We start from the raw sequence: 20,208 nt of genomic DNA on the forward strand, positions 1-20,208 counted from the left end.
AAGTAATATTCTGTTGTATACATACCATGTATTCTTTATTTATTCATCTGTCACTGGACACTTAGGTTGCCTCCATATCTTGACTCATGTAAAACACCAGTGCGTGAGGGGTGCCTTTTCTCCACATCCTCACCAACACTTACTTCTTGTCTTTCTGAGTGTTATGAATTGATACCTCATTGTGGTTTTGAGCCCCTTTTTAGCAAATAAGCCTTAGCCTGGCAGGATTGGGGAAGGACACAGAAATGTATTCATGATGGTAATGAAGATGATTTGGTTCTTTCTAGTTGTTTCTTATGCAAAGTTGCAACCAGTGCTTCCTACTTCAGTTTCTTTAATACATGGTTCATGGCACTTCCAGAGGCACCCACTGCCTCTAACTTGTAGGCACTGGTGATTTTTAGTTGTCAAATCAGGTAGCTTCACAGCTTTCTCTTAGGCTTTAGGATTTAGCCTCTTCCTAATATGGGGCCTATCTTTTGTTGTTTTTTCCCTCTCCTTTCTAGCTTTCAGTATCTCCATACTACTGTGTTTTCTCCTGTTCCTTTTTTTTTTTTTTCCTTAAAAATCCCTTTATACAATGGACTGTTTTGAGGAAGGAATTAAAACAAAGGTAGATGTTTGCCCTCTGTCATTGTTACTCAGTCTCATCCCTAATATATTTTGTATTCTGCTTTTTTGATGCTTTTATGATACAACTATACTGAAGTAAGCCTTTGTGGTATATTTACCATGTAGTGAAGATAGGGGCTACCAGTTCTTGAACTGCAACTCTAGATTATGTTAGAGTGTAGGTTAAACTACAGTTAAGGAAAGTTGGTAGAGTGGTTACATAAGACAAGCATCCATATTACGTGGTAGTCCAGAGGCAGATGGATGGTTCATGGCAGGCAGATTTGCTGCACTTGGTCACTCAGGTCCCACATTCTTTGTATCTTGTCAGTCTGCTGTTTCCTAGGAGGTGTTTTTGTCCATGTGGTCAGAGTCATCAGCACATCCATGGTGTGGCTTACAGGAAAGGGAAACAAAGTATGGAGGGCAGCCAGCTTCCTTATATGGGCTGTAAGCCACTCACAGGGTCAGTGGTAAGCTACCAGGAAGGATAGGAATTGTGTAATTTCTAGCTGAGGAGCTTTTTAACCTGCTAAAGCTCAGATAGACTGAACTATTAGCAATCTGGGCCGTACAGGCTGATTTCTTGTTTGATCACTCCAACGCCCTTCTCCCAGACAGAATTGGTTTTTTCAGACAGCTTGCTAAAATTCTGAATACGTTAGTTATTTTGGTTCGCTTTGGTTTTCATAGTCTTTATTCAAGTTCTCATGCTTACTTTATGAAGTTAGGAACTACCCTACCAATTTAGTGATTATGTCAGAAATTTTAGTCTATTTCCTTTTTCTTAACGTTTGTTTTAATCATATAAATTCTTGTTTTAAAGAATCTTTCCTAATGTTTGAACTTATAAAATGGATACTTAAATATTTTTACATTAAATAACATTGATTTCCATTTCTTTTCAGTTAAAATAAAGAATTAAGAATATATGAAAGTCATGCCACTGTTTTGTGTTTACAAGGGCAGTTGAATTTAAGTTTGATTTCCACCATAATTTAGAATCAAAACTTTTACTTCACATAGAAACCTTCAAATCAACCATAGATGATTTTACTGATACAACAGCCGTCATTAAAAGTAAGCTAGATTAGATAGGGCTGATATTACGAAGTAGAAATCATTATGATAGGATAAAACTAAGATGGAAAATGACCTGTTTTGTACATGAAAGGAAGGCCAAGCTCTTAGGAAGTTTTGGAACTCTGTGAAAGAACTGGGATATTTATTACCTTTACAAGTAAAAAATTGTTATATATATATATATATAAATATATATATATTTTTTTAAGGAGTGATTCATTTTCTTTTTTAGATGATTTTTTTAATGTGAAATTTATTGTCAAATTGGTTTCCATACAACACCCAGTGCTCATCCCAAAAGGTGCCCTCCTCAATACCCATTACCCACCCTCCCCTCCTTCCCACCCCCCATCCACCCTTAGTTTGTTCTCAGTTTTTAACAGTCTCTTATGCTTTGGCTCTCTCCCTCTCTAACCTCTTTTTTTTTTTTCTTCCCCTCCCCCATGGTCTTCTGTTAAGTTTCTCACGATCCACATAGGAGTGAAAGCATATGGAATCTGTCCTTCTCTGTATGACTTATTTCACTTAGCGTAACACTCTCCAGTTCCATCCACGTTGCTACAAAGGACCATATTTCATTCTTTCATTGCCACTTAGTATTCCATTGTGTATATAAACCACAATTTCTTTACCCATTCATCAGTTGATAGACATTTAGGCTCTTTCCATAGTTTAGCTATTGTTGAGAGTGCTGCTATAAACATAGGGGTACAAGTGCTCCTGTGCATCATTACTCCTGTATCCCTTGGGTAAATTCCTAGCAGTGCTACTGCTGGGTCATAGGGTAGGTCTATTTTTAATTTTCTGAGGAACCTCCACACTGCTTTCCAGAGCGGCTGCACCAGTTTGCATTCCCACCACCAATGCAAGAGGGTTCCCGTTTCTCCACATCCTCTCCAGCATCTATAGTCTCCTGATTTGTTCATTTTGGCGACCCTGACTGGCGTGAGGTGATATCTGAGTGTGGTTTTGATTTGTATTTCCCTGATGAGGAGCGACATTAAGCATCTTTTCATGTGCCTGTTGGCCATCTGGATGTCTTCTTCAGAGAAGTGTCTATTCCTGTTTTCTGCCCATTTCTTACTGGATTATTTGTCTTTCGGGTGTGGAGTTTGGTGAGCTTTTTGTAGATTTTGGATACTAGCCCTTTGTCTGATATGTCATTTGCGAATATCTTTTCCCATTCTGTTGGTTGCCTTTTAGTTTTGTTGGTTGTTTCCTTTGCAGTGCAAAAGCTTTTTATCTTCATAAGGTCCCAGTAGTTCATTTTTGCTTTTAATTCCCTTGCCTTGGGGATGTGTCAAGTAAGAAATTGCTGCGGCTAAGGTCAGAGAGGTCTTTTCCTGCTTTCTCCTCGAGGGTTTTGATGGTTTCCCGTCTCACATTCAGGTCCTTTATCCATTTTGAGTTTGTTTTTGTGAATGGTGTAAGAAAGTGGTCTAGTTTCATCCTTCTTCATGTTGCTGTCCAGTTCTCCCAGCACCATTTGTTAGAGACTGTCTTTTTTCCATTGGATATTCTTTCCTGCTTTGTCAAAGATTAGTTGGCCATACTTTTGTGGGTCTAGTTCTGGGGTTTCTATTCTATTCCATTGGTCTATGTGTCTGTTTTTAGGCCAATACCATGCTGTCTTGATGATTATTACAGCTTTATAGTAGAGACTAAAGTCTGCGATTGTGATGCCTCCCTTGGTCGTCGTCTTCAAAATTACTTTGGCTATTCGGGGCCTTTTGTGGTTCCATACAAATTTTAGGATTGCTTCTTCTAGCTTTGAGAAGAATGCTGATTCCATTTTGATTGGGATTGCATTGAACGTGTAGATAGCTTTGGGTACTATTGACATTTTAACAGTATTCTTCCAATCCATGAGCACGGAATGTTTTTCCATTTCGTTATATGTTCTTCAATTTCCTTCATAAGCTTTCTATAGTTTTCAGCATACAGATCATTGACATCTTTGGTTAGATTTATTCCTAGGTATTTTATGCTTCTTGGTGTAATTGTGAATGAGATCAGTTTCTTTATTTGTCTTTCTGTTGCTTCATTATTAGTGTATAAGAGTGCAACTGATTTCTGTACATTGATTTTGTATCCTGCGACTTTGCTGAATTCATGTATCAGTTCTAGCAGACTTTTGGTGGAGTCTGTCACATTTACAGTGTATAATATCATGTCATCTACAAAAAGTGAAAGCTTGACTTCATCTTTGCCAATTTTGATGCCTTTGATTTCCTTTTGTTGTCTGATTGCTGAGGCTAGAACTTCCAATACTATGCTAAACAACAGCAGTGAGAGTGGACATCCCTGTCGTGTTCTTGATCTCAGGGAGAAAGCTCTTAGTTTTTCCCCATTGAGGATGATATTAGCTGTGGGCTTTTCATAAATGGCTTTTATGATGTTTAAGTATGTTCCTTCTATCCCGACTTTCTCGAGGGTTTTTATTAAGAAAGAATGCTGAATTTTGTCAAATGCTTTTTCTGCATCGATTGACAGGATCATATGGTTCTTATCTTTTCTTTTATTAATGTGATGTATCACGTTGATTGATTTGTGAATGTTGAACCAGCCCTGCAGCCCAGGAATGAATCCCACTTGATCATGGTGAATAATTCTTTTTGTATGCTGTTGAATTCGATTTGCTAGTATCTTATGGAGAATTTTTGCATCCATATTCATCAGGGATATTGGCCTGTAGTTCTCTTTTGTTACTGGGTCTCTGTCTAGTTTAGGAATCAAAGTAATGCTGGCTTCATAGAATGAGTCTGGAAGTTTTCCTTCCCTTTCTATTTTTTGGAATAGCTTGAGAAGGATAGGTAGTATCCCTGCTTAAAATGTCTGATAGACTTCCCGAGGGAAGCCATCTGGTCCTGGACTCTTATTTCTTGGGAGATTTTTGATAACTGATCCAATTTCTCCACTGGTTATGGGTCTGTTCAAGCGTTCTATTTCTTCCTGTTTGAGTTTTGGAAGTGTGTGGGTGTTTAGGAATTTGTCCATTTCTTCCAGGTTGTCCAGTTTGTTGGCATATAATTTTTCATAGTATTCCCTGATAATTGCTTGTATTTCTGAGGGATTGATTGTAATAATTCCATTTTCATTCATAATTTTATCTATTTAGGTCCTCTCCCTTTTCTTTTTGAGAAGCCTGGCTAGAGGTTTATCAATTTTATTTATTTTTTCAAAAAACCAACTCTTGGGGTGCCTGGGTGGCGCAGTCGGTTAAGCGTCCAACTTCAGCCAGGTCACGATCTCGCGGTCCGTGAGTTCGAGCCCCGCGTCAGGCTCTGGGCTGATGGCTCAGAGCCTGGAGCCTGCTTCAGATTCTGTGTCTCCCTCTCTCTCTGACCCTCCCCCGTTCATGCTCTGTCTCTCTCTGTCCCAAAAATAAATAAACGTTGAAAAAAAAAATTAAAAAAAAAATAAAATAAAAATAAAAATAAAAAAAAAAAAAACCAACTCTTGGTTTCATTGATCTGCTCTACAGTTTTGGTTTTTTTTTTTTAGATTCTATATTGTTTATTTCTGCTCTAATCTTTATTATTTCTCTTCTTCTGCCGGGTTTGGGGTGTCTTTGCTGTTCTGCTTCTATTTCCTTTAGGTGTGTTGTTAGATTTTTTATTTGGGATTTTTCTTGTTTCTGGACATAGGCCTCGATTGCAGTGTATTTTCCTCTCAGGACTGCCTTTGCTGCGTCCCAAAGCATTTGGATTGTTGTATTTTCATTTTCCTTTGTTTCCATATATTTTTAAATTTCTTCTCTAATGGCCTGGTTGACCCATTCACTCTTTAGTAGGGTGTTCTTTAACCTCCATGCTTTTGGAGGTTTTCCAGACTTTTTCCCGTGATTGATTGCAAGCTTCATAGCATTTTGGTCTGAAAGTATGCATGATAAGATCTCAATTCTTGTATACTTATGAAGGGCTGTTTTGTTACCCAGTATGTGATCTCTCTTGGAGAATGTTCCATGTGCACTTGAGAAGAAAGTATATTCTGTTGCTTTGAGATGCAGAGTTCTAAATATATCTGTCAAGTCCATCTGATCCAATGTATCAATCAGGGCCCTTGTTTTTTATTGATCTTGTGTCTAGATGTTGTATCCATTGCTGTAAGTGGGGCATTAAATTCCCCTGCAGTGACCATATTCTTATCAATAAGGTTGCTTATCAACGTTTATTTATTTTTGGGACAGAGAGAGACAGAGCATGAACGGGGGAGGGTCAGAGAGAGAGGGAGACACAGAATCGGAAACAGGCTCCAGGCTCTGAGCCATCAGCCCAGAGCCTGACGTGGGGCTCGAACTCACGGACCGCGAGATTGTGATCTGGCTGAAGTCGGACGCTCAACCGACTGCGCCACCCAGGCGCCCCTCAATAAGGTTGCTTATGTTTGTGATTGTTTTATATATTTGGGGGCTCCCGTATTTGGCACATAGACATTTATAATTGTTAGCTCTTCCTGATGAATAGACCCTGTAATTATTATATAATGCCCTTCTTCATCTCCTGTTACAGCCTTTAATTTAAAGTCTAGTTTGTCTGATATAAGTATGGCTACTCCAGCTTTCTTTTGACTTCCAGTAGCATGATAGATAGTTATCCATCCCCTCACTTTCTTTTTTTTTTAAATTTTTTTTTTCAACGTTTATTTATTTTTTTGGGGACAGAGAGAGACAGAGCATGAACGGGGGAGGGGCAGAGAGAGAGGGAGACACAGAATCGGAAACAGGCTCCAGGCTCTGAGCCATTAGCCCAGAGCCTGACGTGGGGCTCAAACTCACGGACCGCGAGATCGTGACCTGGCTGAAGTCGGACGCTTAACCGACTGTGCCACCCAGGCGCCCCCCATCCCCTCACTTTCAATCTGAAGGTGTCTTCAGGTCTAAAATGAGTCTCTTGTAGACAGCAAATAGATGGGTCTTGTTTTTTTATCCATTCTGATACCCTGTGTCTTTTGGTTGGAGCGTTTAGTCCATTTACATTCAGTGTTATTATTGAAAGATATGGGTTTAGAGTCATTGTGATGTGCATAGGTTTCATGCTTGTAGTGATGTCTCTGGTAGTTTGTCTCACAGGATCCCCCTTAGGATCTTTTGTAGGGCTCGTGTAGTGGTGATGACTTCCTTCAGTTTTTGTTTGTTTGGGAAGATCTTTATCTCTCCTTCTATTCTAAATGACAGACTTGCTGGATAAAGGATTCTCGGCTGCATATTTTTTCTGTTCATCACATTGAAGATTTCCTGCCATTCTTTTCTGGCCTGCCAAGTTTCAGTAGATAGATCCGTCACTAGTCTTATCTGTCTCCCTTTATATGGTAGAGCACGATTATTCCTAGCTGCTTTCAGAATATTCTCTTTTTCCTTGTATTTTGCTGGTTTCACTATGATATGTCATGCAGAAGATTGATTCAAGTTACGTCTGAAGGGAGTACTCTGTGCCTCTTGGATTTCAGTGCCTATTTCCTTCCCCAGATCCGGGAAGTTCTCAGCTATGATTTCTTCAAGTACACCTTCAGCACCTTTCTCTGTCTCTTCCTCCTCTGGAATCCCAATTATATGTATATTATTGTGTTTTATCGCATCACTTCTCTAATTCTCCCCTTATACTCCTGGATTTTTTATCTTTTTCTCAGTTTCCTCTTGTTCCATAATTTTATCTTCTAATTCACCTATTCTCTCCTCTGCCTCTTCAATCTGAACTGTGGTCACCTCCATTTTATTTTGCAGCTCATTTATAGCATTTTTTAGCTCCTCCTGACTGTTTCTTAGTCCCTTGATCTCTCTAGGTATAGATTCTTTGCTGTCCTCTATACTTTTTTTTCAAGCCCAGCAATTAATTTTATGACTATTATTTTAAATTCATTTTGTTATATTGTTTAAATTGTTTTTGATCAGTTTGTTAGCTGTCGCTACTTCCTGGACTTTCTTTTGAGGAGAATTCTTCTGTTTCGTCATTTTGGATAGTCCCTGGAGTGGCGCGAAACTGCTGGGCTCTTCCCCTGTACTGTCTGGAGTAACTTGTGTTGGTGGGCGGGACCGCAGTCAGACCTGATGTCTGCCCCCATCCCGCCGCTGGGGCCACAGTCAGACTGGTGTGTACCTTATCTTCCCCCATCCCAGGGGCAGAACTCACTGTGGAGTGGTGTGGCCCCTGTCTGGGCTACTCGCACACTGCCAGGCTTGTGGTGCTGCTTCGATGGGATCTGGCGTATTAGTCAGGGTGGATCTGCAAGATGCATGGGGGCGGGACGGACAGACTCAGTTGGCTTTGCCTTCGGTGGTCTTCTTTGGGAGGGGCCCTGAAGCACCGGGAGGGAGGCAGACCCATCGGAGGGGTGGATCCACAGAAGCACAGCATTGGGTGTTTGCGCGGTGAAGCGAGTTCCCTGATGGGAACTGTTTCCCTTTGGGATTTTGGCTAGGGGATGGGCGAGGGAGATGGTGCTTCCCAGCCCCTTTGTTTCCTGCTGAGCTGAGCTCTGTCCTCTGGGGCTCAACAACTCTCCCTCCCGTTGTCCTCTTCTAGCCCTCTCTCTCTCGGAGCAGAGCTGTTGACTTATAACATTCCAGATGTTAAGTCCCACTGGCTGTTAGAACTCACTCTGTCTGGCCCCTCCACTTTTGCAAGCCAGACTTGGGGGCTCTGCTTTGCCGGGCGGGCTGCACCTCCGCCGCCCCGGCTTCCTCCCACCAGTCCGTGTAGCGCACACTGCCTCTCCGCCCTTCCTACCCTCTTCCATGGGCCTCTTGTCTATGCTTGGCTCCGGAGAATCCGTTCTACTAGTTTTCTGGCGGTTTTCTGCGTTATTTAGGCCGATGTGGGTGGAATCTAAGTGATCAGCAGGACGCGGTGAGCCCAGCGTCCTCCTACGCGGCCATCTTCCTCTGATTCCTGTTATGAATATTTTAATTACCATGGTCATTTCTTCCTGTAATACCTACCAGGATTTTGATGTGTAATGTTACCAAGTATTGTGTAATCATTTGGCATGATACTTGTTCCTAGAAGTTTTTGTTCATGCATTTCTCATGTACCGAGAAACCCTGCTTGAAAGTCATCTTCTGTTGAGAATCCTGTGGCCTGTGTCTTGAGAACAATTACATAAAGGAGAGATTCTAGTGTAATAACACATTCTTAGAGAAGCAATGTAAAACCTTTGCATGTTATCAAAATCTAAACTCTAATTTTGTTTTATTTTTTTAATCTTAAATTAGGCCGCAGTGTCTTGTTATGACAGGTGCTCCAAACTCACGCCCAGCTTTACTTCATCTTGTTCATGATTTCACAAAAAATGTTGGGTTGATGATCTGTAGTCATGTACATATGGTAAGTGTTCGCTTTGTTTTCTATATTAAAACATCCTTTACTCTGTGTATGTAATTTGTAATTCATGGGACTTTTTAGATGTGAAATAATTTGACAAAATGAGTCTGTTGAGTTTCTTTGGGCATTTTGAAATTAGTTATTTTCTTCAAAATATTTTTGCCTCAAAACTGTCTGAGATCCTGACTTTAGCAAAGATTTGAGAATTTTGATTGTTTTTTTTTTTTCTTATTTATTATGAGATTTTAGGAAACTATATTTCTGTTACAGAAGGTTTTGGGTAAGAAAAGTAGGTTCTTGGTAACTAAGGAGCCTAAGTGAAATACGTGTATTTTATTTTATTTTTTTTAATGTTTGTTGGGGCGCCTGGGTGGCGCAGTCGGTTAAGCGTCCGACTTCAGCCAGGTCACGATCTCGCGGTCTGTGAGTTCGAGCCCCGCGTCGGGCTCTGGGCTGATGGCTCAGAGCTTGGAGCCTGTCTCCGATTCTGTGTCTCCCTCTCTCTCTGCCCCTCCCCTGTTCATGCTCTGTCTCTCTCTGTCCCAAAACTAAATAAACGTTGAAAAAAAAATTTATTTTTTTTAATGTTTGTTTTATTTTTGAGACAGAGACAGAGCATGAACGGGGGAGGGTCAGAGAAAGAAGGAGACACAGAATCTGATGCAGGCTCTAGACTCTGAGCTGTCAGCACAGAGCCAGACGCAGGGCTCGAACTCACAGATCGTGAGATCATGACCTGACTGAGCCACCCAGGCACCCTGAAATACGTGTATTTTCTTACTGACATTTTTCATAATGTTTTGAGAATACTGGGAACATTTACTACCAGGAAAAAAAAATTGGAAGAGGTAGACAAATCTTGGTAAGTATCTAGTATCCAATATATAAGAAGGGCAGAGTGAATGCTGTATTTCCAAGTTCAAACAGTGTTAATTTTAATTGCCTATTTTTTGTTTTAACCATGAGTAATACCATTTTAAAAATACTGTTAAACTTTTCATCCAAAAGTAGTTTTTATGATTTTGGCATCTTGATTGTTAGACAATGGATCACCTGTTCTTTGTGAGAAATTTGGAGCATTTGTCAGATTAGCTTTTCTTCCAAACTGTTTTGTTCATCTTGGTAGAAATTTGGGTTCGACACCCCATGTCTCAGCCTGTGCTACATTTGCTCCTCTGCTTATATGGTAGCAAGGTCAAAGCCATGTCTGGGGGAGAACATTAAGACACCGACCCCACTTGGGACCTGTGGAGGTTTTCAGTTTGTCTCCAAGTTGAACATTTCAAGTTGGGGTTTGACCACAGGAAATTACAAATGGGGCAGTATTCCTTAACTTTTTCCTCTGTAAAACAAATTGTATTTTTCCTATACTTTTTCATGTACAATGAGGGTGTACTCTTAAACCTACTTTTAGATTGTTGCTTTATACATTTGCATATAACACATTTTATGTGTTGCTTGCAAGAACCAAAATAGAATTGCAAGTTGAAGTCTCATTTCCTTAATTCTCTTACTTCACCATTTAACTAACAGAAATATGAAGAAAAAAGTGCATTTATATTTTACAGCAAACTTCTGTTTTCAGTGAATTTTCAGGTTACTGAGAATTAATAACGCAAACATTGGGGACAAAGGGAAAACAAGCTGAGAAACTTTATGTAGAAAAACAAAAGGCTCGGGTGCCTGAGTGGCTCAGTAAGTAAGCATCTGAGTCTTGATTTCAGCCCAGGTCATGATCTCACGGTTCGTGAGTTTGAGTCCTCCATCGGGTTCCGTGCTGACAAGCAGAGCCTGCTTGGGATTCTTTCTCTCTCTCCCTCTCTCTGCCCATCCCCTGCCCACTCATGTTCTTTCTCTCAAAAATTAAAAGAAATAGAACATTAAACCAAACAAATAGAAAAGCAGAAGGCTCTTATTTTTCTCCATGTAATCTCTTCTCCATCTTTAGTAATTTCTAATTTTTCTCATTTACTTAGTATTGAAACCTTCTTATTTTTTCAGTGTGCATTTCTTCCTCTTTGCTTTTCCCTTTTAGTGGCACCCCCCATCCCTCCCATGCCTTCACTTTTGCAACGCAGGCCCGTACTGTCATTATCTTCAGTACTGAAAAGGATTCACTGACAGGAAAATACAATGTTGTTGTCCTCCTCTTCTCCCCGTGCCCCAGGTGCAGGCAGCTTGTTCAGGCCGAAGTAACAGGGTGATTTTTATAAATGTGGAGTAGATGATCTTTCAGTTAATGATACTATTAATATTTTTCTCCAAAAGGGCCCTCGAAGACAAGCCATGAAAGAGATGTCCATTGATCAAGCCAAATATCAGCGGTGGCTTATCAAGAACAAGATGAAGGCTTTTTATGCTCCAGTCCATGCAGATGACTTGAGAGAAGGTGCACAGTATTTGATGCAGGTAAATTTGTCCTGCCTTTCAAATAACAGAATTCAAGTTCTTTGTAACCTTTGAAAAACCTTTTACATTCTAGGTTTCATTCTTCATATCAATAAAAATGGTAAATCTTTTAACATATTTTTATTACTAAGATTTGTGTAATTGGAGAGCATAAGGAATGAAAGAAATAATGTGCCCTTGGCAACCCGGGGAAAACCTATTTGGAAATTATCCTAGCCTGTTTCCCTAAGACATTTCCCTTTCACTTTCTGCTGTACCTCACTGGGGTTAGTTTGTAAGTATGAATTAATGGCAGTCCTTATTTAATTCTTTAAAATTTCTTGTTCCTTACCGTATTTCTCACTATTTATTTACTAAACTTAGATTTCACTTTCAGTTTTGTGTATGACACACTGGTCAGAATTTGGGATTTGGAGTTGGTCCTAGATTGACATGTTAGCACTACCACTTCCTTATTATGAATTTTTACTGAGAAAGTTCCTCAACTTCTCTGAAGCTCAGTTTCCTCAATCAGCCCTGAAGTTTATGGGAAGAATTAAATGGGTTGGGATCATGTTGGCCATCTTTTTTTTATAGGAACCCCTTTCTTCAAAAGAAAGATTAACCAGAAGCCCATTCACTGTGTTGATTGCAGAGCTGCTCTGTTAAAGCAGAGGTGGGAGGCTCAGCGTGCTGTCACCTGCATATTCTGTTTAGATATTTTATAAAACTTGACAAGCACAGGATTAAGAATGTCTTAGGCGAGCCTCAGGAATAATAAGGGGTGGTAGTGGGCTTACTTTGGTAGATATAAAGTCTCATCGTAAACTTTAGTAATTAACACATAGTGGTATTGAATTAGTGATAATAAGGTTAATGGAATAAAACAGAAAGGAGAAATAGAGCCCCTCATATAGAAAATTTAATATATATGGAAGTAGAATTAAAAGGATCAGCTAGGGCAATTGGTGATTCGTGTGAAAAAATAATAGATCTTTACAAAGACTACACAAAAACCATTTCTAGAGGGATTAAGGACTTAAATGTGAAAGGCAAAGTTTTTAACTATTAGAAGAAAAATGTAGAATAATTTTATGACTTTGAGCTAGGGAAGGATTTTTATTTCAGTGAGACACAAAAAAGTTGAACTCCGAAGTTCAGTCTGCCAATTCCAAGTGTTAGGAGCCATATGAACAGTTGGAAATCTTTGAACTGCCATAGTAACATAGATGGCACAGTCACTTGGGTCAGGCAGTGTCCTCTACTTTCAAAGTGTTCGTGTCCTCGGACATTCTGTTCTTACGTGTGTTCCTTAGAGAAACTTTTACACGTGTAGGGAAGACTATATGAAATTGCGTAGCAGCATTATTTGTATTTGTGAAAAAGAAATGGAAGTAACTTCAACAGCCATCAGCCACAAATTGAAAGATCGTGGTATAAACATGCAGTGGAATTCTATATAGTGATAAAAGGGAATTAGTTATACGTAGCAGTAGGAATAAACTTTGAACACAGAAAGTGCTAAGGAAAAATAGCAAGGTAAAAAGACAGGAACAATATGGAGATGATATAAAATTTTAAATATACGTAAATTAAACATGTATATGTATGTATGTATGCCTAAATGATGAAATGGTGAAAATACAAAGAGGGCGTGACAAGGATACATAGGGTGTTTGAAGTGTGTTTGTAATGTTTTTTCTTAAGCTGGGTGATGCGTACATGATTATTTAATGATTTGCTTTTCTATGTAAAGTATTTAAATATTTCAAGTAAAGTTCTGCTTCTGGTCATAAGGTTGTTTGTAGTGGGTAAATCTTAACTTGCTTTTGTGCGATTTGTAGGAACATTTCTAGAACCACTTTACGTATTTAAGAGGCATTAGGAAGGAAAATACTTCCTTAGAGCAGTGGTTCCTGAACTTGAGCGTACGTCAGAGTCATGTAGTGGGCTTGTTAAAACACATTGCTGCGTCCCACCTTTGGGATGACTCAGTGGGTCCTTGGGTGAGCCGGGAGAGTTTGCATTTCTATAACTGCTCCTGGTACAGTGCGGACACTACAGTTTGAGAACCTCTGCCCTTAAGGGTTTCTGTGGCAAAAATGACACTGTTGACGAGTGTTAGGATCCATTGTCCTCCTCACTCTTCTTCCCGCTAACATGTTCACCCCAGTGGGTCTAGACCATTTGAGCAGTGTGGGGATAAAGGTAGGATGCATAGCGCATGGTAGTATTTTGAGAGTGGCCTATAAACTGGTGGATGCAAGCATTTCACTAAGATGCCCAAGAAGTTGCCTTGATTATAGTGGCAGAGCTGTCTGAGTAACTGTGTAAAACAAACTTACAAATCGGAGAATTATCTCTGCAGAATTAATCACTGACTTCTTAGTGTAAATTGTCACTGACAGTATTTCTCTTTCTTTTGTACCTTCTGGAAACCTGTTAACATCCAGTGGCAAAAGCCTGTATGTCTTATTAGAGGTTTATAATCTTTGTCAAAAACCGCTTTTGAACATGTTTACTCTACCTTACTTATGCTCTCTCTTCTCGTTTCTCTCTCATTTATCTAGTTACTGATTATAAGCATTCATGTATCATTGAATTAGCATTTAAGTATCCAGGCTCCACAATAAATCTCAAGATTCACGATTTTAAAAAAGAGGCATTCTTCTCCAGTAGCACTGCTAGCTTCCTTGTGTATTTGTATCTTTCTGTTTTCTTTTTTAATGGCAGGAGCCACTTAATTGTCAGTCACTTTTAAACCCTCATTTCAAAGAGCAAAAACTTACTGTCCTTAGTGAAAATTCAGATTACAGATTACATTATGGGGGCCCTTTAAATCAAGTGAGTCTTATTCACAGTCTCACTCTGGACATAACTTTACCTTTTTTCCTGCACAAAAATAGCCCAGAATTATACTCTTTAATACATACTGAATGTTTGTGACCTTTCCTCTTCATCAGCCACTTTTTGAGGTAGACGGTAAGTTCTTTTAAATTCTTCTGAAATAAGTAGATCATAATAATCTAATTCTTATACCAATAGAGTATTAGAAATATAAATTATGTACAAATTATGTCTTATAGCCACATCTACAAGAAATATTGTGCCCTGAGAAATTAACTAATGATAATTTAAAGCAATCACTAATTTGGGGGCACCTGGGTAGCTCAATCGGGTAAGCTTCCAACTTTGGCTCAGGTCCTGATCTCGCGGTTCGTGAGTTTGGACCCCGCGTGGGGCTCTGTGCTGACAGCTCGGAGCCGGGAGCCGGCTTCGGATTCTGTGTCTCCTGCTCTCTCTGCCCCTCCTCCGCTTGCACTCTCTCTGTTTTTGAAAATAAACAAACATTAAAAAAAAAAATAAAAGCTATCCCTAATGGCTGAACATTTTAACCATCCAGGACATGGAGCCAAAACTCTACAAGTATTGTTTTCAGTAATTTTTAAAGTAATACAGATCTCAGAGCAGTATTTGACTACATTTCAATAGGTAACCATCATGATTGGAAATATTTTTACTTAATAGTGAAAGACAGAAATAAAAAGCCATTGTGTACCATTGTGGAAATAGTTCTTTCTGCTGCAGTAAAAATGGTTATGATGATGCATAGGAAAATATAATAACAAACTAAAACACATTTCTTGTCAGCAAATTCTGGTGAAAGATGCATAGAAAACATTGCTGAAGATCCAGAGAAACAACACAATGGGAATATTTGAAACTAAAGACGTTTGTAATAAGCTTCAGAGGATTGTATTTTGCCAAATCAGTTTCAATTATGGAATTCCATGAAAAACTGATTTTATGAACCATTAAAGAAATCTGTTTTCCAGAGAAGACATATTTTCAGTAATAAATTGTTCTTTAAAACACAGGATGTTTTATGGAAACTGAAAGCATTACTTCTGACTGAATAACTACTTTGATTAGAATTTACAAAGGATTTAGGGATGAGTGATACATTTCAAATTTCTTTGCTCAGTCATTCAAGGGAAAGTTATTGAAATAATGAAGTTGAGGGGCGCCTGGGTAGCGCAGTCGGTTAAGCGTCCGACTTCAGCCAGGTCACGATCTCACGGTCCGTGAGTTCGAGCCCCGCGTCAGGCTCTGGGCTGATGGCTCAGAGCCTGGAGCCTGTTTCCGATTCTGTGTCTCCCTCTCTCTGCCCCTCCCCCGTTCATGCTCTGTCTCTCTCTGTCCCAAAAATAAATAAACGTTGAAAAAAAAATTAAAAAAAAAAAAAAAAAAGAAATAATGAAGTTGAAACAAGTGGACAGAGTGCCGCAGGGTGTTATTGTTAATTTTATAAAAATAAAACCTTTTAATTATTATGTTGTGACAAAAGTTTGTGATGAAATAGAGAATAAAAATGACATTATTTTGTATCATCAGTAAGTTATTGGTTATCTTGTAGCCTCGTTCTTTAAAAAGCTCTAAAACTCAAAGATGTTTCTTGCTTTGCTTTTACCAAAAAAAAAAAAAAAGAAAAAGAAAAAAATCTGTGTGGTTAGTGGCTATCTTGATACCTAATAGATAGTTTTAAAAAACAATGATTATCTTTTAGCTATGAAGGTAAAGAGTTGTTTTTAATATCTAGTGGGATAGAGATTCTTTTTTGAAAGAAATTTGTGCATGGAGAGAACGTTGTGAGAAAGATTTTAAGTTTTATATGGTTAGGATATTGCTAACTATCCCAAATCATATGGACAGTGTCTGGCACATGATCACATAATATATACTTGGATTAATTTAATCTTGAAATTAAGATTTAATTGTTAATCTTTCAATAGATTAATCTTTAAATAAAGATTAAAATTAATCTTTAAATTTATTTTGAGAGAGAGCACATATGTACACTCTCAAATAAATATTAAAAGAATAAAAATAAAAAAATAAATGTTTATAGCCCGCCTATTTGGAGGATTTGATCCTTTATAAAATATTTTGCTGAATAGTATGTATTGAAAGTTGTGTTTTTCCTTTGTTTTAGGCTGCTGGTCTTGGGCGTATGAAACCAAACACACTTGTCCTTGGATTTAAGAAAGATTGGTTGCAAGCAGATATGAGAGATGTGGATATGTACATAAACATATTTCAGTAAGTATCCTTTTAATCCAGGAACTTGGTTCAGAAAATGAAAACTTGCACTGGTTTTCAAAGCCTGTTTTCTTGATACGCTCTCTTCTCGTAGAAGCCTAAGAATGAAAAGAATCACATGCGGTTATCTGGGTTGTCACTTGACGAGCTATTCACAAAATGTTTTGATTGATGTTTCTGTCTCTCTCAATACATTTGAACATTCACACACGTGTGCAAATGAGCACACGACATATATACTCTAGCTTCTCATTCAAGTTAGGAAGAGTTGGGGTATCCTTATAGCTGTTGCTGAGCAGATTTCCCGAATGTCAGACCTCTCACCTTGTGTTCTGTCATTATAGTATCTGGTGCTGAGGAGGGCATTTCACCATTTATATCACCGTTCAGATGGTTAGGTTTATTCTCTCACACTGATTTACATGTTATTACTTTATTTATGCACTAGGTGATTTGCATTTTTTTTAATAAAATTTTTTTAATGTTCATTTTTGAGAGAGAGTGAGACAGTAGGGGAGGGGCAGGGAGAAAGGGAGACACCTACTCTGAAGGAGGCTCAGCACAGAGTCCAATGCAGGGCTCGAACTCTCCAACTGTGAGATCGTGACCTGAGCCGAAGTTGGACGCTTAACGGACTGAGCCAGCCAGGCGCCCCAGTCATTTACATTTTTTAAGTGTACTTACATGCTTTGATTTTCAACCTGTTTGTGAAGTGTAGATTTTGAGTCTATAATTCACTTCTTGGTGTAATTTAAATGAATGATATTTATCAGACAGCTTATGTTGGTTTAACATTACTTCATCTTCCCTTCTATGGATTGTCTGGTACATTCTTTTTATTTTTTTGTTACTTTGTCTTTCTGACTTGAGCTGGTTTATGTTATAGTTGATTTTTATGAATGTATCTGTTTAATCCACCACAAATGCTTGTTGGAACTAAGTGAGTTATTTAATAAAAAGAATAAAACTTGTTATTTTTGGCAATTTTCTTCTTAATTTTGAAATACTTCCTTTTCCTAGTATTCTGGGTTTGCTTAACAGGTCCCTTTATCTCATTTGTACTGTTTTATAGAGGATAAGGATTCCCTTTCACACTACCATTGTGTGGGTTTTTTTTTAATTTTCTTTAAATGTTATTTCTTTTTGAGAAAGAGAAAGAGAGAGAGAGTACAAGTGGAGGAGGGTCAGAAAGGGAGAAACGGAATCCAAAGCAGGTTCCAGGCTTCAAGATGTCAGTACAGAGCCTGACATGAGGCTTGAACTCAAGAGACGTGAGATTGTGACCTGAGCCAAAGTCGGATGCTTAACCGACTGAGCCACCCAGGCGCTGCTACCATTATATTTTTAAGTTTTTTTATTTTAATTCCAGTGGTAACATTTAGTGTTACATTAGTTTCAGGTGTATAATATTGTGTTTCAACAATTCTCTGCAATACTCAGTGCCCATCATGATAAGTGTACTCTTAATCCCCATCACCTATTTTTTTTCCATCCCTCCACCAACTCCCCTCTGTTCTCCATACTTAGGAGTCCATCACACCACCATTCTTTTTTTTGTTTTTTGTTTTTTGGGTTTTTTTTTTTTTTTTTTTTTTTAAGTAATCTCTACACCCAACATGGGGCTCGAACTCATAACCATAAGATCAGGAGTCCCAAGCTGAGGCAACCAGGTGCCCCACACCACAATCCTTGGTTGAAGAATAATTTCTTCTTCTTATAGATACTGATGAAACAAAACTGTTCATTCTTTCATATATTGTTTTTCTTTACATACAATTGTGCTTTTTTAAAAAAAAATGTGTTTGGCAAAGTAGCTCTATGACCAGGTTCAAATCTTATTTCTCTGAATTTTGATCTGATTATCCTTAACTAAGTAGAGTTATTTCCCTTACTGGAACTCCTGTTGGAGCCATAAATACTTACCTGGATCACATATGATAATTTTGTGTCCATAGCTACCTTGAAATCTATTTGAGGGAGTAACCAGATGTTATACTTTTTAAAAAATCTCTTCGTATTGATTAGGAAAGTATAGAATGAATAAGTTTTCCCAAGTAATTATTAAATGCTTTTAGTAAAATTAAAGCTTTTTTGATTTTTGACCTACTATGGTTGCTCTTTAGCTTTGGGGTTTCATCCTACGTTTCTAATTCTGTCCTATGCACTTTGCATATGTGAGGACTAGGAAAGGAAGGACAGTGTGAACGTTTAAATCATGTGGGCCATCTGACGTGGACTGTGCTCTTTTCTGAAGATGCAAGAACAGTGAGATGGAATAATTATCCTAAAATGTAGAAAAAGTGACATTTTTACAAAGAATTCTTCCACTGTTAGTTGTAGTTGCTCATATGGAAACACTGAAAGGAAAGGAGTCTTTCTGACTTTGACCTTGTAGGAACTTGAAGTGAATGTTTGCTCTGAGGGTCAAGTATTACTCTAAGTATTAAACAGCAGGCAGCAATTAAAACAGAGGCAAAATGATGCTTTCTGGTTTCCAGAGCCATAGAAATTGATGTCAGTTTCAAAGCAGTGATACTGCTTATGCTTTTATCTTGTGACATTTAAGTTTTGGTTCTGATTATAAATACTTTGAGCACTTGAGGTTTACTTAATTTACTATGCCTAGTAACAGCATGGAGAGACTAAAACTCCAAATCAAATTATAGCTTAGAGAAATTTCTTTGTTTATAGCAAAAATATTTAGCTACTTTATTCCACGGTAAACTTGGGAAGCTGTGTTCACTGCCTTTTCTTTAAGGACCTTGATTTTAAGTCATTTGTGATTTATTAACTATTTTTTCAAATACTTGTAGTTACTCTTCTCTAGCGTTAGGTCTTTCAGGATACAGCTGAGGAAGGTTACTGTGTCCATTAATTTTCCGATGAATCTCTTCAGACCTTAGCTAATTCATTATAGGAATGAAGCCAAAATTGTCTCCCCATGATTAAAAACAAAAACAAAAACAAAAAACATCAATAAACCAATAAAACATCTCTTACAGTGATAGGTATTCTTGTGTCTGTGGGAACAAAAATTTGATTTTTTTTTTTTTTTTTTTTTTTTTTTTTAGCATTTTAGCCCTTTCTTTTGGTTACATGGAACTAGGTTGAATGTAATTGTTTGAGTATAATGAATATTGGTTGCTTCATAATTAAAAATAATAACGAAATATAAAACTCAAGCCTGTTACACTCCAGGAATGACCCAAAGTTTAGGAATTTGTAATTCTTTCAGTAGATTTTAGAAAAACTTGAATCCACATGATTCATGGTCTCAACATAAAGTTTCCAGAATTGAAGTCTGGTTTTAGAGTTGTCTTTGAGGTTTTAATATATTTTGCATGTGTTATAGGATGATCCCATTTGTGTTTAAAAAACTTGACATATGAACGCGTGTCTACAAATGCATATAAAATCTTTGTATTACCTTTTTAAACATTTTTGTAAAAATGTGAGAATTACTTAAAAATACTCTGGTTTCTTTCAGAAGTCATTCCTTTATATTCTACAACCTATTCTCTTTCTCAGTGGAATCACTTTGCTTTGTCTTCTTGTATTTCTCATAGCTTTAAGGGTGTAAGCCTAAATTAAGTATGGTGGGAATATTGAATGTTATTTTTCCGTAATTTTAGTTTGTTTCAGATAGCATAGGAGTACAGGCATGCTTTAAATGTCTGGTGTAGGTAGAGTGTCAAGACTATAAAGA

At 38.1% G+C, this 20,208-nt stretch overlaps 1 protein-coding gene across 3 annotated transcripts in view; it reads left to right on the plus strand.

The window, feature by feature from the left end:
* SLC12A2 (solute carrier family 12 member 2) overlaps nucleotides 1–20,208 on the plus strand; it is a 109,076-nt gene that overhangs the window by 71,149 nt on the left and 17,719 nt on the right. For all 3 annotated transcript variants that reach the window (XM_040444378.1, XM_040444379.1, XM_040444380.1), the window contains exons 16-18: nucleotides 8,906–9,017; nucleotides 11,283–11,423; nucleotides 16,396–16,502. In XM_040444378.1, the coding sequence (XP_040300312.1) occupies nucleotides 8,906–9,017; nucleotides 11,283–11,423; nucleotides 16,396–16,502 (360 nt within the window). The remainder of the gene's footprint in view (nucleotides 1–8,905; nucleotides 9,018–11,282; nucleotides 11,424–16,395; nucleotides 16,503–20,208) is intronic.

This window comes from Herpailurus yagouaroundi, unplaced genomic scaffold, assembly GCF_014898765.1.
Source record: "Herpailurus yagouaroundi ecotype Mexico unplaced genomic scaffold, PumYag 192, whole genome shotgun sequence".
Classification (NCBI taxonomy): domain Eukaryota; kingdom Metazoa; phylum Chordata; class Mammalia; order Carnivora; family Felidae; genus Herpailurus; species Herpailurus yagouaroundi.